At 40.2% G+C, this 18,936-nt stretch overlaps 1 protein-coding gene across 7 annotated transcripts in view; it reads right to left on the reverse strand.

Moving 5' to 3' along the window:
- NCOA6 (nuclear receptor coactivator 6) overlaps nucleotides 1-18,936 on the reverse strand; it is a 136,728-nt gene that overhangs the window by 3,756 nt on the left and 114,036 nt on the right. For 6 of the 7 annotated variants that reach the window (XM_053573472.1, XM_053573468.1, XM_053573471.1 and 3 more), the window contains 3 exons: nucleotides 17,423-17,491; nucleotides 13,180-13,216; nucleotides 9,325-9,473 (listed from right to left, as the gene is read on the reverse strand). In XM_053573472.1, the coding sequence (XP_053429447.1) occupies nucleotides 9,325-9,473; nucleotides 13,180-13,216; nucleotides 17,423-17,491 (255 nt within the window). The remainder of the gene's footprint in view (nucleotides 1-9,324; nucleotides 9,474-13,179; nucleotides 13,217-17,422; nucleotides 17,492-18,936) is intronic. The other variant, XM_053573469.1, reaches the window with a different exon arrangement.

Here is an 18,936-nt window from a genome sequence, read left to right on the forward strand (position 1 = left end):
TTTGAGACAGAGTTTCACTCTGTTACCCTCAGTAGAGTCTCGTGGCATTACAGCTCATAGCAACCTCAAACTCTTGTGCTTGAACAATACTCTTGCCTCAGTCTCCTGAATAGCTGAGACTATAATTACCTGCCACAACACCTGGCTAGTTTTTCTATTTTTAGTAGAGACAGAGTCTTGCTCAGGCAGATTTTGAACTCCTGAGGTGTGAGTCACTGTACCCAGCATAAAATACATACATGTATATATACTTTTGTTTGTTTTTCAGACAGAGTCTCATTTTGTCACCCTCGGTGGAGTGCTGTGGTGTCATAGCTCACAGCATTCTCAAACTCTTGGGCTCAAAGTGTTTCTCTTGCCTCAGCTTTCCTGGTAGCTGGGACTATAAGTGCCTGCCACAGTGCCCAGCTATTTTTTAGAGATGGGGTCTCGTTCTTGCTCAGGCAGGTCTTAAACTCCTGAGTTCAGGCAATCCGCCTGGCTTGGCCTCCCAGAATGCTAGGGTTACAGGTGTGAGCCACTGCACCTGGCCCTAAAATACATATATTATTGAAACTTTCTTCAGTTTTTTAACTGTCATGGATTTTACAAAATCAGCGTCTCCTCATAGATATACAAATATTTCCAAGGCTAGTAGTGCAGTCAGATTATTAGGTGATTGTCCATATATGTCAATGGGAAAAATTTACATGTGTAATTTTTTTTTTTTTTTGAGACAAGAGTCTCATCATGTCAACCTTGGTAGAGTGCTGGGCATCACAGCTCACAGCAACCTCAAACTCTTGGGTTTAAACTCTTGTCTCAGCCTCCCAAGTAGCTGGGACTACAGGCACCTGTCACAATGCCTGGGTATTTTTTGGTTGTAGCTGTCATTGTTGTTCGGCAGGCCCAGGCTGGATTTGAACCGTCAAGCTCCAGTGTTATGTGTCTGGCGCCCTAGCCACTGAGCTACAGGCGCTAAGCCTACATGTGTAATTTGAAGAGGAGGATTTTTTTCTTCAGCTTGGCTGCCTCACTTTGACCTTTAGCAAATTTGGCCAAATCTATAGTACAAGGTTGTATTCAATCCTCTGGTATGTGGGCTCTGTGATCCAAAGAGTTGTAGAAATTGACTTCCACCTTGCTCACTTCATTCTCCTTTTCACTATACTATTTCTAGCCAAGACCTCTAATTAATTATAAACAAATTCTGCAAATTTTCCTTCAAAATCTGCATGGCTGGTATCTAAAAGATGCCACAAGATAGCAATTTCAGGTAGTTAATATGCAGTGTTTTCTCACACAATTTGTGCTCAATTGCATTTCCACAATAAAACTTTGATTTGATGAAGAATATCTGTATACCTTGTTTTATTTATTTATTTTTACCTTGTCTTTTTTAGATTGCTGCTTAAGTCACTGGCTGTGGGTAGGGTAGGGCTATCACCTACTTTGCTGTCAGAGTCACTTTAGAGTGCCCTAGGGACACCTGCTGATGCTTACAGGTTATTCTGAATTTCCTTTTTTTTTTGACAGAGTCTCATTATGTCGCCCTCAGTACAGTGCCGTGACGTTCCAGCTGACAGCAACCTCAAACTCTTGGGCTTAAGAGATTCTCTCACCTCAGCCTCCCAAGTAGCTGGGACTACAGCTGCTTGTTGTTGTAGTTGTTGTTGTTTAGCAGGCCCGGGCCGTGTTCAAACCTGCCAGCCTCAGTATATGTGGCTGGCACCCTAACCACTGAGCTATGGGTGCTGAGCCTAAATTTCCTCTATATTAACGTATTTTCCCTAGTTTCAAATTTATGCTTTGAACTTCATGTTTTTAACTACTTACCTTTTTTCCTAGTTGAAAATACAATCTAAACATCTATTATAAACAGAAGAATAAATAGTGACAAAATAAACTAGAAAAATTATTTCTTTTTTTCTTTTTTGAGACAGTCTCACTTTGCCGCCCTTGGTACAGTGACCTGTAGTCATAGCTAAGGGCAACCTTAAACTCATGGGCTCAAGTGATCCTCTTGCCTCAGCTTCCCATGTCACTGGAACTACAGGTGCCAACCACAAAGTCTGGCTAATTTTTTTTTTTGAAACAAGATCTGGCTCTTGATAAGGCTGGTCTCCCAACTCCTGAGCTCAGGCAATCCCCCAGCCTCAGGGTGCTAGGATTACAGGCATAAAGCCACCTTGCTCAGCCTAGAAAAATCATTTCTATGGTAATGGTAAATTCACCATGTCAGGAAACAGACTACTCATTAGAGTATAAACACTGATTAAGTGCAATTTTAAAAAGTTGTTCACTGATTTGTCGTATCCAATTTTTGTGTTTGTAATTCAACGTGGGGGAGAAAACACAATCAACCCCAAATAAAAATCAATAGATCTGAGAGTGACCAAACAACCATGTGGGCCTTCCTGGACTTGCCCATCTACCTGACCTGCTCCTATCTGGCAGTCTAGCAGGCCCCGGCCAGCATAATGTAAGCAAGCTCTGCTCTCACAGCAGGAACATGATTAATGTCACTGGTGCCCCAACAATAGAAAAGTACTAATGCCTTTCAGTTTACATATAAACTCCTCAGCCTTCAAGATTTTCACAAAAAAGGAATGGTTTTGATTTTGTTTGTACATGTATCACCAAAATCTTTTAGGTACAAAAAAGGAAAAGCCCATTTTTCCCCTCTCAAAGCCTTGAATAGTACTGATTTTGGAGGAAACGCCTTCATGTTTTAGGTATCCAGCATGGTATATGTCTCCAAGTTTGTGATTCATAAATTTTAGAATCCAGCTTGATATTTTGTGATCATTTTCTGGGTATGGATTCAAATATAATCACTGTAAATTATTTTATGACTTGGTTCACATTTTCACATACAAAATAATACACCAGATATGCTTATTTATTCTAGATATAATTTGGATCCAAGAGCTTTAACACTTAAAAACCAAAAGAACTATAGTACTCATTTCTTTTTTCTTTTTCTCTCTCTCTCTCTTTCTCTCTCGGATTACAGGTGTGAGCCATTGTACCTAGCAGTTTCATTTCTGATTCAAAAGGTAACTATGATACTGATACACGAGGTACCCCAAAAATCACCCATAAAGTTGCCATACATAGAGAAAATGGGAAATTGTAGCTAAATATACTTAGCTACAATTTTATTTTATTTGAGACACAGTGTCACTCTTGCCCCAGCCTAGAGTGCTGTGGCATCTACCTAACTCACAACAACCTCAAACTCCTGGGTTCAAGTGATCCTTCTGTCTCAGCCTCCTGAGTAGCTGGGACTACAGGCACCCACCATAATGCCCAGCTAGCTAATTTTAGTAGAGGCAGGGTCTCCCTCTTGCTCAGGCTGGTCTTGAACTTCTCAGCTCAAGTGATCTTCTGGCCTCAGTCTCCCAGAGTGTTAGGATTACAGGCATGAGCTACTGCACTTGGTCAAAATGAACCTCTATTTACAAAATATTCATTACTAAATTTTATAAAGAAGTGGTCAACACATAAAGAATATGTATCTCGGGCGGCGCCTGTGGCTCAGTGAGTAGGGCGCCGGCCCCATATGCCGAGGGTGGTGGGTTCAAACCCAGCCCCGGCCAAACTGCAACAAAAAAAAAGCCGGGTGTTGTGGCGGGCGCCTGTAGTCCCAGCTGCTGGGGAGGCTGAGGCAAGAGAATCGCGTAAGCCCAAGAGTTAGAGGTTGCTGTGAGCCGTGTGACGCCACGGCACTCTACCTAGGGCGGTACAGTGAGACTCTGTCTCTACCAAAAAAAAAAAAAGACTATGTATCTCTTCATTTGGGAATACATTCATATCTGTAAAAATATCCTTTACAACAAACTGGTAAACAGGTTTCCCAGAATTCTGTGAGCCACTCTAGGAAATTAATCAAACCAAAGGAGGAGTCATGGAAACTGCAATTTTTAACTAGTTGGTCAGAAGCACATGTAAAACAACACAGGGCTTGAGATTGGCACTGGAAGTGGGGGCAGTCTTGTGGCACAAAGCCCCCAACCTGTGGACTCTTGACGCTATCTCCAGGTAGTGTCCGAATCAAATTGGAGGACACCCAGTTGGTATTTGCTGCAGAACTAATTGCTTGCTTGATGTGTGAAGAAAAACCACCACCAATATGAGAGTAGAGCACAAAAAATGAGTCTGTTTTTCTATCCTGGGACAGTTAAAGAATGATGAGTTCTTCAGTGATGAGATCTTACATGGTTTTGACTCCAGGACTGGCCAGAGCTATGCCATCCTCTAGGCGCCTCCATGTAAGATCACAAAGCCTGAGAGTCATTATAGCCTCTTCTTTATTTATTTATTTATTTATTTTCTCATTATGGCCTCTTCTAAGCAAGGTGCTAAGCCTCAAAACGTGGATGTGACAGGCACTCCAGCATGACCACTACAAACTTGGGATAATGTATAGTTTAAGTGCATAGGCCTATTCCCTCCTCCTAAACTCCCTCTAAAACAGGTTCTAACTTTCCATCTTTCTTGGCTGGCAGTTATCTACAGAGTGGCTCTAATTTGAGCATCTGTTCTTAATTGTTCCAGCTGCTCCTTAGATTCATTCTGGTGCCCGGTAAATGACACCTTTACTACTGCAAGGCTCTGGACTCATGTCAAGGTTCCAAAAATCTGGTGTGATTATCTCCAAAGGCTAATATACCTTTTTCCTGCTTTAAAGGTAATTACACACCATATTTACAGCCCAGAAGACCTTGATCTCTTGGGAAAGTGTGGCATGCTACCAAGAACATGCAGGACTTAGGGGGAGCAGATTTTCCCATAGGGCTCCAGGCATCTTCCCTTTTATGCTCCACGTCTAGTACTTCAAAATAATGACAGGCGTGCTTCCTTTCAAACAAATTTCTGCTTAGAAAATGATTCTCAGAAAGGAGGAAAAAAGTTGTTGGCGCCATATCTGCACCTAACGGACACCTAAGAGGACCCTGCCCATGGTATACACAGCATGCCTGAAAAGGAGGCTGCCCCCTACAACTTCTCCCCTCACTCTCTAGCAGGCTGAGGTAAGGTAGCAGTACTTTCTACACCTCTCTCTTTTACATATATATGACCCGTAGACCTGTGGCCTACTTACTTACAGGGGCTCTTGTGTGGCATCATGACCTTCCTGCCTAGAAATGTGACCTGCCAACAACAGTCCTCAGGTCAGTGATGTCTGGTGTTGGTGCATTACAGTCTTCCCTGGTCTTCAAGCTGCTAACTCAGTGATACCTGACCACTTCTCTATAGTCCTGCTGATACTGGGTACTCAGCCAGGAACCCAGCTCTTGTCCAACTGACCTACTCAAGCTTAGCACACTTCCTGAGAGGATGAGGTTTTGGATCCTTTCTCAGATCTAGGTCTTTGTATATGCTGTACTTTTTGCCCAGAATACTTCAGCCAGCCCTTATTACCTGGTTAATGCCTTCTCATTCTTCAGGTCTCAGCTTACATATAATTTTTTCCAGAATTCTTTCTCTGACTTGGCGGAGGAACAAGGCATATTTGGTATATAGCACCAAGTAATTTTGTTATTATAGCTTCTAACACACCATAATAGAGTTCCTCTCTCTCTCTCTCTCTTTACAGACAGGGTATCACTCTGTGTGCTGGAGTGCATTAGTGCAATCATAGCTCACTGTAGTCTCAAACTCCTAGACTCAAGCAATCCTCTCACCTCAGCCTCCAAAGTAACTGGGACTATAGACTAATGCATCACCACACTCAGATAATTTTTTGTAGAGATGGGGTCTTTCTATTTGCCCAGGTTGGTCCCAAACTCCTGGCCTCAAGAGATCCTTTCTCTTTGGCTTCCCAAGTGCTGGGATTATAGATGTGAGCCCTTGCACCCAGATAAGTTTGTCTTTAAGTGTGGTAAAGATAGAGAATCTGTCTTTTCATGATTATGTCCTCAGGGCCTGGCATGTGATAAATACTTATATATTTGATAGCTGGTTCTTAATTTAATAGTTACTGGTTGATATCTCTCTGTATTAGGCACCATACTAGGCACTATAAATACAGTGGTGAGCAAAATCAAACACAATCCTCTGCCCTAATAGAGTATACATAATAATTAACCACTCCACAAATAGGGATAAAGTTATAGCTATGGTGTTATGAAGAATCTGTTGCTATGATTCTTCATAGCAATGGCAACTGAGCTAAGTAGGAAGAATGAGAAGTTAAGGAGAAGTGAGGTGGGAAGAGGGAAGAACACTCCCTCCAACAGCAGTGACATATGCCCAGGCTTTGTGATGAGAGGAATGAGGACAGCATGTCCACGTTGCCGAGGGAGGTGAGATGAGGCTGGGAGATGACAGGGGTCAGACCACACAGACCTTGTGGTGTTGAGGCTTTAGGCTTCATTGGTAAATTGCTGAAGGGTTTTCCGCTAATGGGTAGAAGTGAAGATGGGAAAGAGCCACCTGAAATAAAATTGGCAGCTTTTTGAGATGAAACTGATATGAGGGAGAGGTGTCTAGGAGGCCTGCCTAATGGAGAGATGGTGGTGCCACTCATTGAGAAAATCACAAGTTTGGATTCAGAAATGTTGACTCTGAGGTCCCATTAAGGACACACATCCAAGTGTCTTAAGTAATTAGGGATTTGTACTAGAAATACATATTTATGAGTCATCTGCAAAAGGCTGTAATGAAAGAAGAGGGGCATGAGTGAGATCAATTAGAGAGAAAATATAAACTGGAAAGAAAAGGCGACTCAGGATCAAAGTTTGAGGAATGGCTATGTACAGATACCAATAAGGAACAGCCAGAGACACAGCAGAAAACAACTGAGTTCAGGTCACAGAAGCCAAGGGAAGAGTTAAGTAAAAAATGGGACAATAGTCAGAAGAGAAGAGAACATTGATAGTGTAAGTTTCTTGAGAAGATCAGAGAAGAACAGGCAGAAGAACTGACCTTAGACTTGAAGAGGGACAATTGCTCTATTATAGTAGGAATAAAGGAGAATATAGGTATATTTATGTCTTGGTAGTAGGAATTTGAGGGAATTCTACTTTCTCTGAGAGAGGTGAGGGTCTCTATTGAGAAGGAGGGGAGAAAAGTGGGGATCAGAGGTTTAAAAAGAGCAGAGAATAGGAAAGAGAACGGATCACAGAAACAGAAAGATGGCTGGTCCATCTTCAGGACCTGTAAGTTCTTTTTTCCAGCAGAGCTTGTTGCACAGAAAACACATACAGTAGAACCTCTGTAAGTTGACCACCCAAGGGTCTGTTAAGCTGGTAAGCATATGGAGTTGGCTAATACAAGGAACTAGGCCATGTGGTTTTATTAGAGAATATCATATAAAATCATATATAATCAAAACAGTAAAATAATACATTCAGTATCACATAAAATCAGTACATTTACTGCTTTCTTGTGGTGTCATTATTCTTTCTGAGGAAAAGAGTCAATCTTGGTTTGTTATTCTTATTACAACCGTTAAGTGGAGAAAACACTTTTCCATAGCAAATGACTTTGACTGCATTATCAGATGCTTGATACCCTTTCTTTTGGAGTCTCTGCAATTTCTGTCTCATCCTCACATGCTTCTTCCACTTTATCAGTTGTTTCATGCAATTTTACATTTGTCTGTACTTCAGTCAATGTCACTGGGAAAATTGCTTCTGGGTCAAGTTCATCATCATCGCAAGAATCTTCAAAATCTACTCCTTCAAATTTTGCCATGGTTGGTGGGCTGTCTGATGGGGCCTTTAAAACATCATGCCTCTTGGGTTGTGACAAATCCAACTTTCTCAAAAGACTTCTGTATCATTTCTGGCTGAACTTCATTCCAAGCAGAACTGATTGAGAGGACAGCATCCAGAACATTAATTGAGGGAGTTGATGAAGTTGCTCCTATAGGCAGACCACAAATTTGTGTTTTAGTAATGACCCACTGCAGAAGCTAGGCTCAGTAGGGCATTTTAAATGTTGGTAATGCCTTAGTCAAGAGGTTGTGTTTGGAGTCAGAAATTTCAGTGTCATGTCTGTGAGATTAATTCACTTGTGGGTGGCCAGGACAGTTGTGTACTGTCAGTAGAACAGACTGTTCCTTTAACTTCATTTCTCAGTTGATACCCCTTACTCACTCCTCAAATAGGACACCAGTCATCCATGCACCTTTGTTTGAACTTCAAGTGATTGGGAGGTCTTCAGCCCCAGGTTCTTGAATGCTGATTTACCAATCACCAAGGCCTTTAGTTTCTCTCTCTAATTGAGCTCAAGCATAATTGGGAAACATTCTTTGGAAAGTTTTCCACTCTTACATTTGTCACCCTTCACTACAAGGCTCCTGTCAGGCATTGCCTGCATTGCCTTGAAAGAATCTGCACTTACCAGCATTAAAGATGTGGTCATCTTCGAAGCCTCTGGCAAAGTCCAGAACTTTCTGATGAACTCTTCCACCACTTCTACTGAAACTTCATTGGATTCACCACACAAGACTTTCTAGGAGATCTACTGTTACAGTTTAAATTGCTCAAGCAAACCATTTTTTGATGCTTGGAAATCTTTTCCTCCTTTTCTGCTGTAGGTCTCTGCTTTCCCTATTCTTCTCTCCATATTCATGTATATGTTTTTGGATGCTGCTAAATGGTCTTGGTAACACCAAAATGTTTCGCCATCTTTCTTTGGCTGCTGCTTTGGAAATGTAGAAGATCAACCTTTTCCTTCAATATCAGCTCTTTGAGTTCTTTCTTTTGGGCCACCACATCTCAATTAACTATAAAATTTTTTAGTAATTGTAGGATGTACCTACAATTCAGACCAGGCCTTCATGTTGAAAAAATCTTCAGCAACATGTGATAAATAATAGGACATTAGGCCTAATCCAACATGTGGTAATAATAAAACATGAAATGGTAATAATAAAACATGAAAAAAGATCTTACACTAAAGAAAAAACAATACAACTAAAGGAAAAAACCCACACCTTCTACCCCTTGGTATATAATAGACTCAACTAGTACATATAGGGTAAATTATTATTGTGTTTCACAGTCCAAGTGGTCAAGACACAACATACAAAGGTGGTCAATGTATAGAGATCAGTCTTCCACTAAGTACATACATATGCTGCATGTCTGATCTATGAAAATTAAATCAACCTAAGGAGAGGGGGTCAACGTAGGGAGGTGGTCAACTGTGGAGGTTCTACTGTAATTAAATGAACAAATAAAAGAAGGACCAAACAAGTAGCAGAAGTCAAAGACACTTGACAAATTTAAGGAACAGAAGGAAAGAAAAGGATAAAAGTCCTCTGCTGCTCTGATAAGGACTCTTTTCCTCTAATTGACACACAAATAGTACCCACACCCCACTGCTAACCTTTAGTAGAGCTGGAGGCTGAAGCAGGTCGAGAAGATCGTTTACGATGTCCATTTTCCACACTTTCAGAGGCCACAGTTGGCTCTTCAGTTCGAGAGTTTCTTCGGCTTGGGGTTTTGGACTTTTCAACTATCTCTTTGGGCTCACTGCTGACAAAGGGAAGCAGAAAGTTTCCAAGGATGTGAGGGAACTAAGTTGGGAAACATTCTTAAAAAGGGTCTCTTCAGATAGTTTCATTCATAAAGTAGGAGATTAAGAACTATATAGTCATTCTGGAGAGAAAATAGACCATCCTGGGACATTGAGCACAACTACCTTCTGTATTACTGAGAATTTAAAAGTGAGTCTAGCTTGCTACATTAGTAAAAATAAAATGTTAAAGTACAATTCTGACAAAATTATTGAAAAACAGGTAACAGACATAAAGAACTTAGAACAAAATCCCCCAAACTTCTTCACTTATTTTCCTGTAATATTCCCTTTCAAAAATTAAAAGGTTGTCTACCAGTGCAATGTTTATAAAAAATAAAAAATTGAAATGTAATAATACTCCCCTTCAAAAATCAAAATACTTTGTATTTTATAATTTTTTACAGCCATGAAAAAGGTCTCTAATGTAAGATGTTTGAAAATTGCTGCTAATTCAAAATATTATCTAAGCCTAGCAAATTGCTAACATATTGGCATTTACTATGAGCCTGGTACAGTCAGGTAATGGCATTTTACAAGTGGGAATATATTCACAATACACTGCTAGATATATATTTTTATTGCTCCCACCCTAACTCCCTCTAGTATGCAAATATTCATACTATACTGTTCAGTATTATTGAGGATACGGGGAAAAAAATGTCATATACTCCTAACAAAGAATCATGTACTCCAATGGTTCTTAAAAAGGGTAAATTTCCCCTTGTAAGGAACATTTAGCAACATGTGGAGACATTACTGTCACCACTTGGGAGGGGAAATATCATCTTTCTGGCATCTTTTGAGTACAGTCCAGGGATGATGCTAAACATCCTATAATGCATAAGATAGCCCCATACAACAAAGAATTATCTAGTCCAAAATGTCAATAATGTAGAGGTTGAAAAACACTGTTGTAATCTTATGACTCAGTAATTCCATTTCTAGGTACCTAAAGAAACAAGACTTTTTTTTACAGACCTCAAACTACACATGAAGATGTTGTTTTAATAAAACAAAATGTTTTACTTTGTTTATACCAGTGAAAATAGAAGATGTAAATGCCTAACCATAGTAGATTTGTTGACTAAATCATGGCACATCCATATGGAATCATAAAAAAAAATCATGTTGTGAAAAATTATTCATGATACATTAAGTGGGAAAAACTACCAACATTATAAGTAGTATAATTCCATTTTCTTTTTTTGTATAATTCCATTTTCATTATATGTTGAGTATATAATAACTATATACAAATGAAAGCTTTGAGATAGCTACATATAAGTCCGATACGATTTTTTTATCTGTATGCATACTCTGTTAGAGGACTACAAGTCCTCCTAAAATATAAGCAGTGAATGCTACTGAGTTGTAGGAATACTGGTTTAGTGTTATTTTCTTCTTTGTAATTGTATGATCTGAATTTTAAATTTTCTTTAATAAACTTTTCACTACTTTCATGGTTCAAAAAATACATATCAAAAATCATTTAAAAAAATTTTTAGAGGATCTGAATTTAGAAATTAGAAAATTAAATTTGCTTATAGGGCATGGAACTGAGATGAAAATAATGTGACAAAACAAAACTGGTCAAAGGGAAGTCTTCCACAACCTCAGTTCTCAAGTAGAGTTGTCTCTTTTGTCTTGTGGGTTTATAGTCTATATTTGGCCTTCCAGAGCACCCCTTGGACTATATAGATGTTCTATTTTAATGTCTTATTCCTTCCACTAGATTTTTAGCTCCTTCAGGACACAAACCATGGCCTGATTATAAACTACCGTTCCACTATTAATTCCTGCCACAAGGACCCTTCGCTAGTAGCACTATGGCTGGGAACCAGCCATACTGTTCACTACCTTAGCTGCTGCTGCCCTGCACCCAACCTCAAGCCAAGGCAAGTCAAGGACAGGTGAAGCTGAAACCAGGGTGGAATTATAAGACAGGAGGATTTACACCTCCTTTTAGAGGTAGCAAGGATGGCTTTCTGGCTGCGAACCTAGAAAGTGGTCAAAGATTCTGAGGAAGGAAAGATTCCTAATGGAGGTGTCTCTTTTTGCTGGTAAAACAAAAGCCATGTTAATACTATTCTGGTGTTTTTATGGTCAATACTCAGACAGCTCTGGAAACAAATAACCACAAGGTACTTTTTGGTCTGATTAGCTTATTTCTCTAGACAAATAGTTGTTATATGTTTGAGAAATGGAAATGCATTCAAATATTAGCCCAATACAAATAAAACTAGACTGGCAGAGTGGTATAATAGGAGTAGCAATGAATTTAGAATCAGATGAACAAGAATCAAATCTTTGCTATGTTTTTATTGGCCACGATATTTAGCTCTCTCTATGCTTCTATAATCTATAAATCCCCATCTTGTCTGCTGTAATACATATGTTAAATGTGAGGGCTCTGGAGTCAGAAGGCCTAGGTTTGGATCTCAGCTTTACTATTTACTAAATCTGACTTTGACCTATTTAGTTAACTTCTCTGAGCTTTAGAGTCCTTATCTATAAGATAGATTTACTTCCCTAATAGACACTGTGAAAATTAACATTTTTTCAAAGATGGGGTCTTGCTTGCTATGTTGCCCGGCTGGGGTATAGTGGCTATTAACAGGTATAATCATACCACACTCTAGTCTTGAACTCCTGGCAATTTTCTCGCTTCAGCCTCTCAAGTAGCTGGGACTATAGGCATGTGCCAAAGGGCCCAACTCAGATATTATGAAAATTAAATGTGATAATACATCTAGGGAGCTTGAAACCAAATGAATAACATGGAATAGCATTCAAATAAATGTTGGCTATTATTACCTCCCCACAGTACTGGTAAGAAGATTAAATGAGAAAAATATTGTGAAGGTGTTTGTTATATAAACTAAGTTGCTGTACAAATGGGAGACATTCTTTAAAATGTTATATAGTGCATTCCTACAATCAAAAAGGGATGACTTTTGGAAAACGCTAATACTCCTCACCATGGGGCTAATGATGATGAAGCCACAGATGTATTTGTTAAGCTATGTGGGGCAGCACAGTGTAACAGAAAAAATGTATGGCTTTCTTTCTTTTTCATCTTGAGGATCAAACAGCTAAACTTCATTTATTTATTTTTTGAGACAGAGTCTCAGCCTCACAAGCAGTTGGGACTACAGGCGCTTGCCACAACGCCTGAGTAGTTTTTTAGAGACGGTGTCTCACTCTTGCTCAGGCTAGTCTCGAACTGGTGAGCTCAAGCAATCTACCAGCCTCAGCCTCTCAGAGGGCTAGGATTACAGGTGTGGGCCAATGTGCCCAGCCAAACAGGTATACTTTAGAAGAATTTGCAAAGACTATTATTGTCAGTGATAATAACAGCTCTTGTATATTGAATATTTACTATTTCCTCACTATCCTGAGTGCTGAGCATGTTCTCTCATTTAGTTTTCTTTTTTTTTTTTTCTCATTTAGTTCTCAACATGACCATAAGAGGTAGAAATTTAGGCACCAAGTTTTAAGAGCAATGTTACCTCTGAAGGATTAGGACTCATGACAGTTTTCTACGTTAGCAGTAAAAACAGAATGGTGCAGGAGTGGAGGAAAAGTACAAGATTGAGAAAGCTGATATTCTTCAAAGAGGTTTATGCTGTATTCATGCTAAGTCTGCAGAAATGATCATCTTACCTTTGTCCAGAGACTATGGCAGCATTTGCCTCGAGTTCTATAAAAAATAGAAAGGACAGAAATGAGATGTGGAAACTGCCACAGGGAGAAGCTAGGTGTCCACGAGAATTCTGAATGCCCCTATTCAGGCTAATGTGTCTCTTTGCCCAGCAGCAAGATTCTCACCCTACATGGTATGGAGACAAAGCTGACACAGACTAACTTAGTTTGTCTGAGACATAAGACACTTACTTGGTTCTATTTTTATTTCTACTCCACACTGGGAAATAATCCTGTTTGGATCAGTAGAACTAAATTCATACTGCCTAGTTCATATTTCAACTAGCTACAACTAGGTTAGTAAAATGAGCCTCTTCCTCTCATGTAAAAGAGATTATTTTCATTCTTAAAATATCTCCACCTTCTTGGCACTTTTAAAGAAAAAGATACCAATCTTCAAATATGTCTTAACATGTATTAAGGGTACATTCTCCCCCAAAGGTCTTCCTGAGTTTTAGAAGGCATAATGCTTTGCTTACAGATATCGCCTCCCGACCCTATTATATTCCTCTCTTTCTCAATCTTCCAGCAATGCCCTTTAAGAAAAGAAATTCTCTTATCTGCCTACCAGGGTTTTGCAGCAATGAGTACCAAGCATTCTTTCTCAGCACCAGCAAGAAAATATCTACTTCCTTAATTACATGCCTTTAAGTAGGTCCATCTTTTCCTAAAGCTCTTCTCTGATATATAGGGTCTGACAATTAAATTCACAAACTCATCCTAGAAAATGTGCTCCATACCTCATTGCTGAATGGTTACCTTACCACTATGGTTACCTTCGAAGTACTTCCCTTGGGAAGCTATGTACCAATGCTAGTGCCTAGTCTACCATTCAAAGCAATTTTGGAACTTTTCTTCTGGAATAACCATTGAAGCTGTTGTCTACTACCCTTGATGTCCTGAATGTCATCAAAAATGTCTTCCTTTCAATATTTCCTTTATCTTCAGGTATAAGAAAAAAGTCATTAGGAGCCAGATCAGGTTAGTAGAGAGGATGTTCCAATACAATTTGTTTACTGGCTAAAAATTCCTTCACAGACAGTCCCATGTGAACTGATGCTTTTGTTCATTGGTGAGCTCTTTTGGGACCATATTTGCACATACCTTTTTTTTTTTTTTGAGACAAAGTTTCAAGCTCTCACCCTGGGTACAGTGCCATGGCATCACAGTTCACAGCAACCTCCAACTCCTGGGCTCAAGAGATTCTCCTGCCTCCACCTCCCAAGTAGCTGGGACTACAGGCACCCACCACAACACCCAGTTATTTTTTTTGGTTGCAGCCATCATTGTTTGGTGGGCCCAGGCTGGATTCAAACCTGCCAGGTGTATGTGGCTGGCACCTTGCTTAACCCACAGGCACCGAGCCTGCACATACCTTTTTCATGCCAAGATTTTCAGTTGAGATTTTCCTGTTTCTCTATAGATGTTTACTTGGTTTGTTATACTTCTCAGAGTCAGCCGATGATTTTGACACACAACTTGATAACATTTTGCAATGTTTTTGTCAGTTCTGCTTGTTACTGGCTGCCCTGACCTTTTTCATCAGTGACAAGTTCTCTCCACTCAGACAAATGTTTAATCCACTTGTACACTGCTGTTTTCTTCATGGCATTATCTCCATTAACTTGGACTACATGTCCCTGATTTTACTTTCACTCTCGCCAAGTTTAACAAGAACTTTACTGTTTATTCGTTGCTCTAATTCAACTCAAACATTCTCACTACGGCACATAAAAACATGCAACAACAAAAATGAATGCCACCAAGACACTGATATACCTAGGTTATGATACCTTACTCAGCTGTTTGTACAGTGCTGCTAATGTAAGTGCATGGTGGCCAAGTTCACAAACTTAACTGTCAGACCTCATACCACATAGTAGTGATTTCTCCTGCCTCTGACAACCTACCCCACAAGCCTTGCACCTGTTCCTCCTTTAGGGAATTCAGCCTTTCATACTCAGTATACTTGTCTAACCCAACCTACTGATTACGTGGTAACTTTGAAGGTAATGAAGTCAGAGTGCTTATATCAAATTACTGATTAGCTATGTTATTACTTGACTGCTCTGTACTAAACTGGCTTATCTGAGAAAATGGAAATAAACACTTTACCCACTTCAAAGTTGAGAAGATTAAATGAAATAACGCATATATATACTACAGCACCTGGCACTTAGTGATAGCTCAACATTAGCTATTAACATTATCACTATAATGATTATGTTGATGCAGCCATTCACGTGAGTAGGCAAGATGATGGTAGAAGTGAATCCCTGTTTTTCATTTACTAGTTAGTGCTGTGTATTTAACCCACAGAATCTGGAAACCCCTCCACAAGAAACAGATACCAAATCCCTAAGTCTCTGCAACCTTGCTGGCTTGGCTAAAGCACATAGACTCAGGTAATAAATATGTGCTTAAAAATGGCTCAAGTGTAAAGAGGTGATACCTTGAATAGTTCGCTCTTTTGAAAAAAGACAAAATTTGATGCTTTTAAGAACTGTAACACTATCACTGCTAATTCATACAAGTGGAGACCAGGGGTCTGACGAAGGCAACCGGTGGCTCTGGGGATATTTTAAAAAGACTTAAAACTTTTAAGTCAAAATTACATCAAATTTTTAAAAGGACCAGTATTCTTTAGCCAATTTACTCTGAAAAGGGGGAAAAAAAGAGTAAAGCCCATTTTCTGAAATAAAGAGTTGGGGCAGGAAATGGAATTCCTTTCCCCTGTTAGCTGCCTTATTTTTCTTTTTTTTTTTTTGAGACAGAGTTTCATCACATCACCCTTGGTAGAGTGCTGTGCCATCACAGCTCACAGCAACCTCCAACCCTTGGGCTTAAAAGATTCTCTTGCCTCAGCCTACCCAAGTAGCTGGGACTACAGGCGCCTGCCACAATGCCCAGCTATTTTTTGGTTGTAGTTGTCATTGTTGTTTGGCAGGCCCAGGCTGGATTCGAACCTGCCAGCTCTGGTGTATGTGGCTGGCTCCCTAGCCCCTGAGCTACTAGCGCCGGGCCTCTAGTTGCTGCTCTTTTTCTCATCGAAAATGAGTTTTATTTTCTCTGAGTAATTTGTTCCATTCTAACCCTTCACAAATGTCCAGCATAATGTCAGGTATCACATGGGCAGTTTGTAGCAAAGAAGCAGTCTGGCTGGCTGAAATGGTTTTTGGTCAAAAATTCTTTTCAATGGCCTGATTTTATCTAAAAAATGTAAAGCAGAATGTCCTATCCATCATACAGAATATAGTTCCCTAAAAGCAAGTTATAAAATAATCACAACTTTACTTTTCCTGGCTTAGACTCACAAAATTAAACTTAGTTGTATTATTTTTTCTTAATAATTTTTGTCAAGTGTGTGAATTTTAACGAGATTCTCACCTTCTTGTGGGAACCAGCCATACTTCCTATTTTTGTACCCCTTAATGACCTACAGTAACAAAAAAAAAAAAAAAAGACTAAAGTGTAACGTATATATGGCATTTATCTGGCTCAGCAGCCCAATCTGTGAAGGCAGAACAAGTGCTGTTACTACTATCAAGATCCTAATGCCTTCAGAGTTGACCCTGCATCCTACAGCAGTTATTTGTCAGATTACTATGGACTCCAATTTCCAGAAACACCATTCCTAGTGCTATTTACAATGCTGGTAATGGAGTGAAACTTAATGCCATCCAGAGATGATTGAAATGACTCTGTCTCCCTGAAGGAATGGCTACCTCACTATAGCAGAGGTTCTCTGAACAAGACTCTACTTTTGTCATGATAACGCTATTACTATCTTATTCCACGGATGTCTGATGCCCCAGTAAGTCACCACATGCCAGCTATGGGTGCCAGGGTCATGGAACAGGGAAAACTTGCAATGGAAACTCATGGCTGAGTGGCAGACAGATCATGGGCACTAAGATGCCCTTCTTGAGTTCCTTGGCTGACATGATGCATGTATAGGAAAGACAGCAAGCTAGGTTCAAGCCAAAAAAATAAAGAAAGAAAGACAGCAAGCTGGTGAGGGGAAAATAGCCTCAAGTAGTACTGTATAAGCTTTGCCACTCAACTGAAGTTGGCTCTGAAACAAATCGATAGGATACTTACAGCTACCTCCTGCCATGAGAACAAACATGATGCTGAAGATAGCAGTAGTTCCTGTACATATAACCCAGCCCACTCCAAGATGTGTTCACAAAGTGCACCTTACCTGGTCTGGCAACAGACCCCTGCAGTGCTGTAGCTGGAGTTTCCTTTGGGACTAAATTCTGTGAAGGAGCTAAGGCAAGAAAAACAATTACAGGCCTTTTACTTTGTTTTCTGAAGGAAACAGAAAGCATTAACTGAATCAAGGGCTAAGTAACTGCTGAAATAACACATTCCTAGAGGGCAGTACTTAAAGTTGGCCTTGAAATTAGAAGGACATTTTAAAACTCACTTAAAAGATGAACTGCTGAAACACTCAGTAACAGAGACTATCACACAGGAATATGTGTTTTTCCTTTTTTTTTTTTTTTGAGACAGGAGTCTCACTATGTTGCTCTCAGTAGAGTACACGTGTTGTTACAGCTCACAGCAACCTCAAACTCCTGGGCTCAAGTGATTCTCTGGTCTCAGCCTCCCAAGTAGCTGGGACTATAGGCACCCACCACAAGGCCTGGCTTTTTTTTTTTTTTTTTGAGACAGAGTCTCAAGCTGTTGTAACAGCCCATAGCAACCTCAAACTCCTGGGCCTAAGCGATTCTCATGGTTCAGCCTCCCAAGTAGCTGGGACTACAGAGGCCCACCACAACACCCAGCTATTTTTTTTTGCTGTTGTTGCAGTTGTCATTGTAGTCTTAGCTGGCCCAGCCAGCCCCCTACCCACTGAGCTACAGGTACTGCCCAGAACTTGGCTATTTTTTTTTTTTTTTTTGTAGAGACAAAGTCTCACTTTATGGCCCTCGGTAGAGTGCCGTGGCCTCACACAGCTCACAGCAACCTCCAACTCCTGGGCTTAAGCGATTCTCTTGCCTCAGCCTCCCGAGTAGCTGGGACTACAGGCACCCACCACAACGCCCGGCTATTTTTTGGTTGCAGTTTGGCCGGGGCCGGGTTTGAACCCACCACCCTTGGTATATGGGGCCGGCGCCTTACCGACTGAGCCACAGGCGCCACCCTTTTTTTTTTTTTTTTTTTTAATAGAGATGGGGTTTCCCTCTTATGCAGGCTGGTTTGGAACTTCTGAGCTAATGCAATCTACCCATCTCCGCCTCTCAAAGCGCTATGATTACAGGTGTGAGCCACTGTGCCCGGCCTATTTTTCCTTTTTGTATGTACAAAGATCAGGGAAAGAGATGGCCACCAAAACAGTGGCACCCATATTTTTTACTTCTTGAGGTCAGGTCACGACACTATTCTAAAAACCCAAAAGCATATCTTAGTGGGCAATCTAACCCACCTATACAATTATACCATTAACCTTGGCATTTAAAAAATCCCATCTCTATAAAGACTACACTCCTTATAGTCTATATTTTATACTTTTCTTTTTTTTTTTTTTAGACACAGGGTCCCATTCTGTCACCTAGGGTGGAATGCAGTGGCATGATCGTAGCTCACCACAGCCTTATAATCCTGAGCTCAAGTGATCCTCTCACTTTAGCTTTCTGAGTAATTAGGCCTACAGGCATTCGCCACCACACACCCAGCTACTTTATTTTTTGTAGAGATGAGGTCTCACTA

This window comes from Nycticebus coucang, chromosome 21 (assembly GCF_027406575.1).
Source record: "Nycticebus coucang isolate mNycCou1 chromosome 21, mNycCou1.pri, whole genome shotgun sequence".
Classification (NCBI taxonomy): Eukaryota; Metazoa; Chordata; class Mammalia; order Primates; family Lorisidae; genus Nycticebus; species Nycticebus coucang.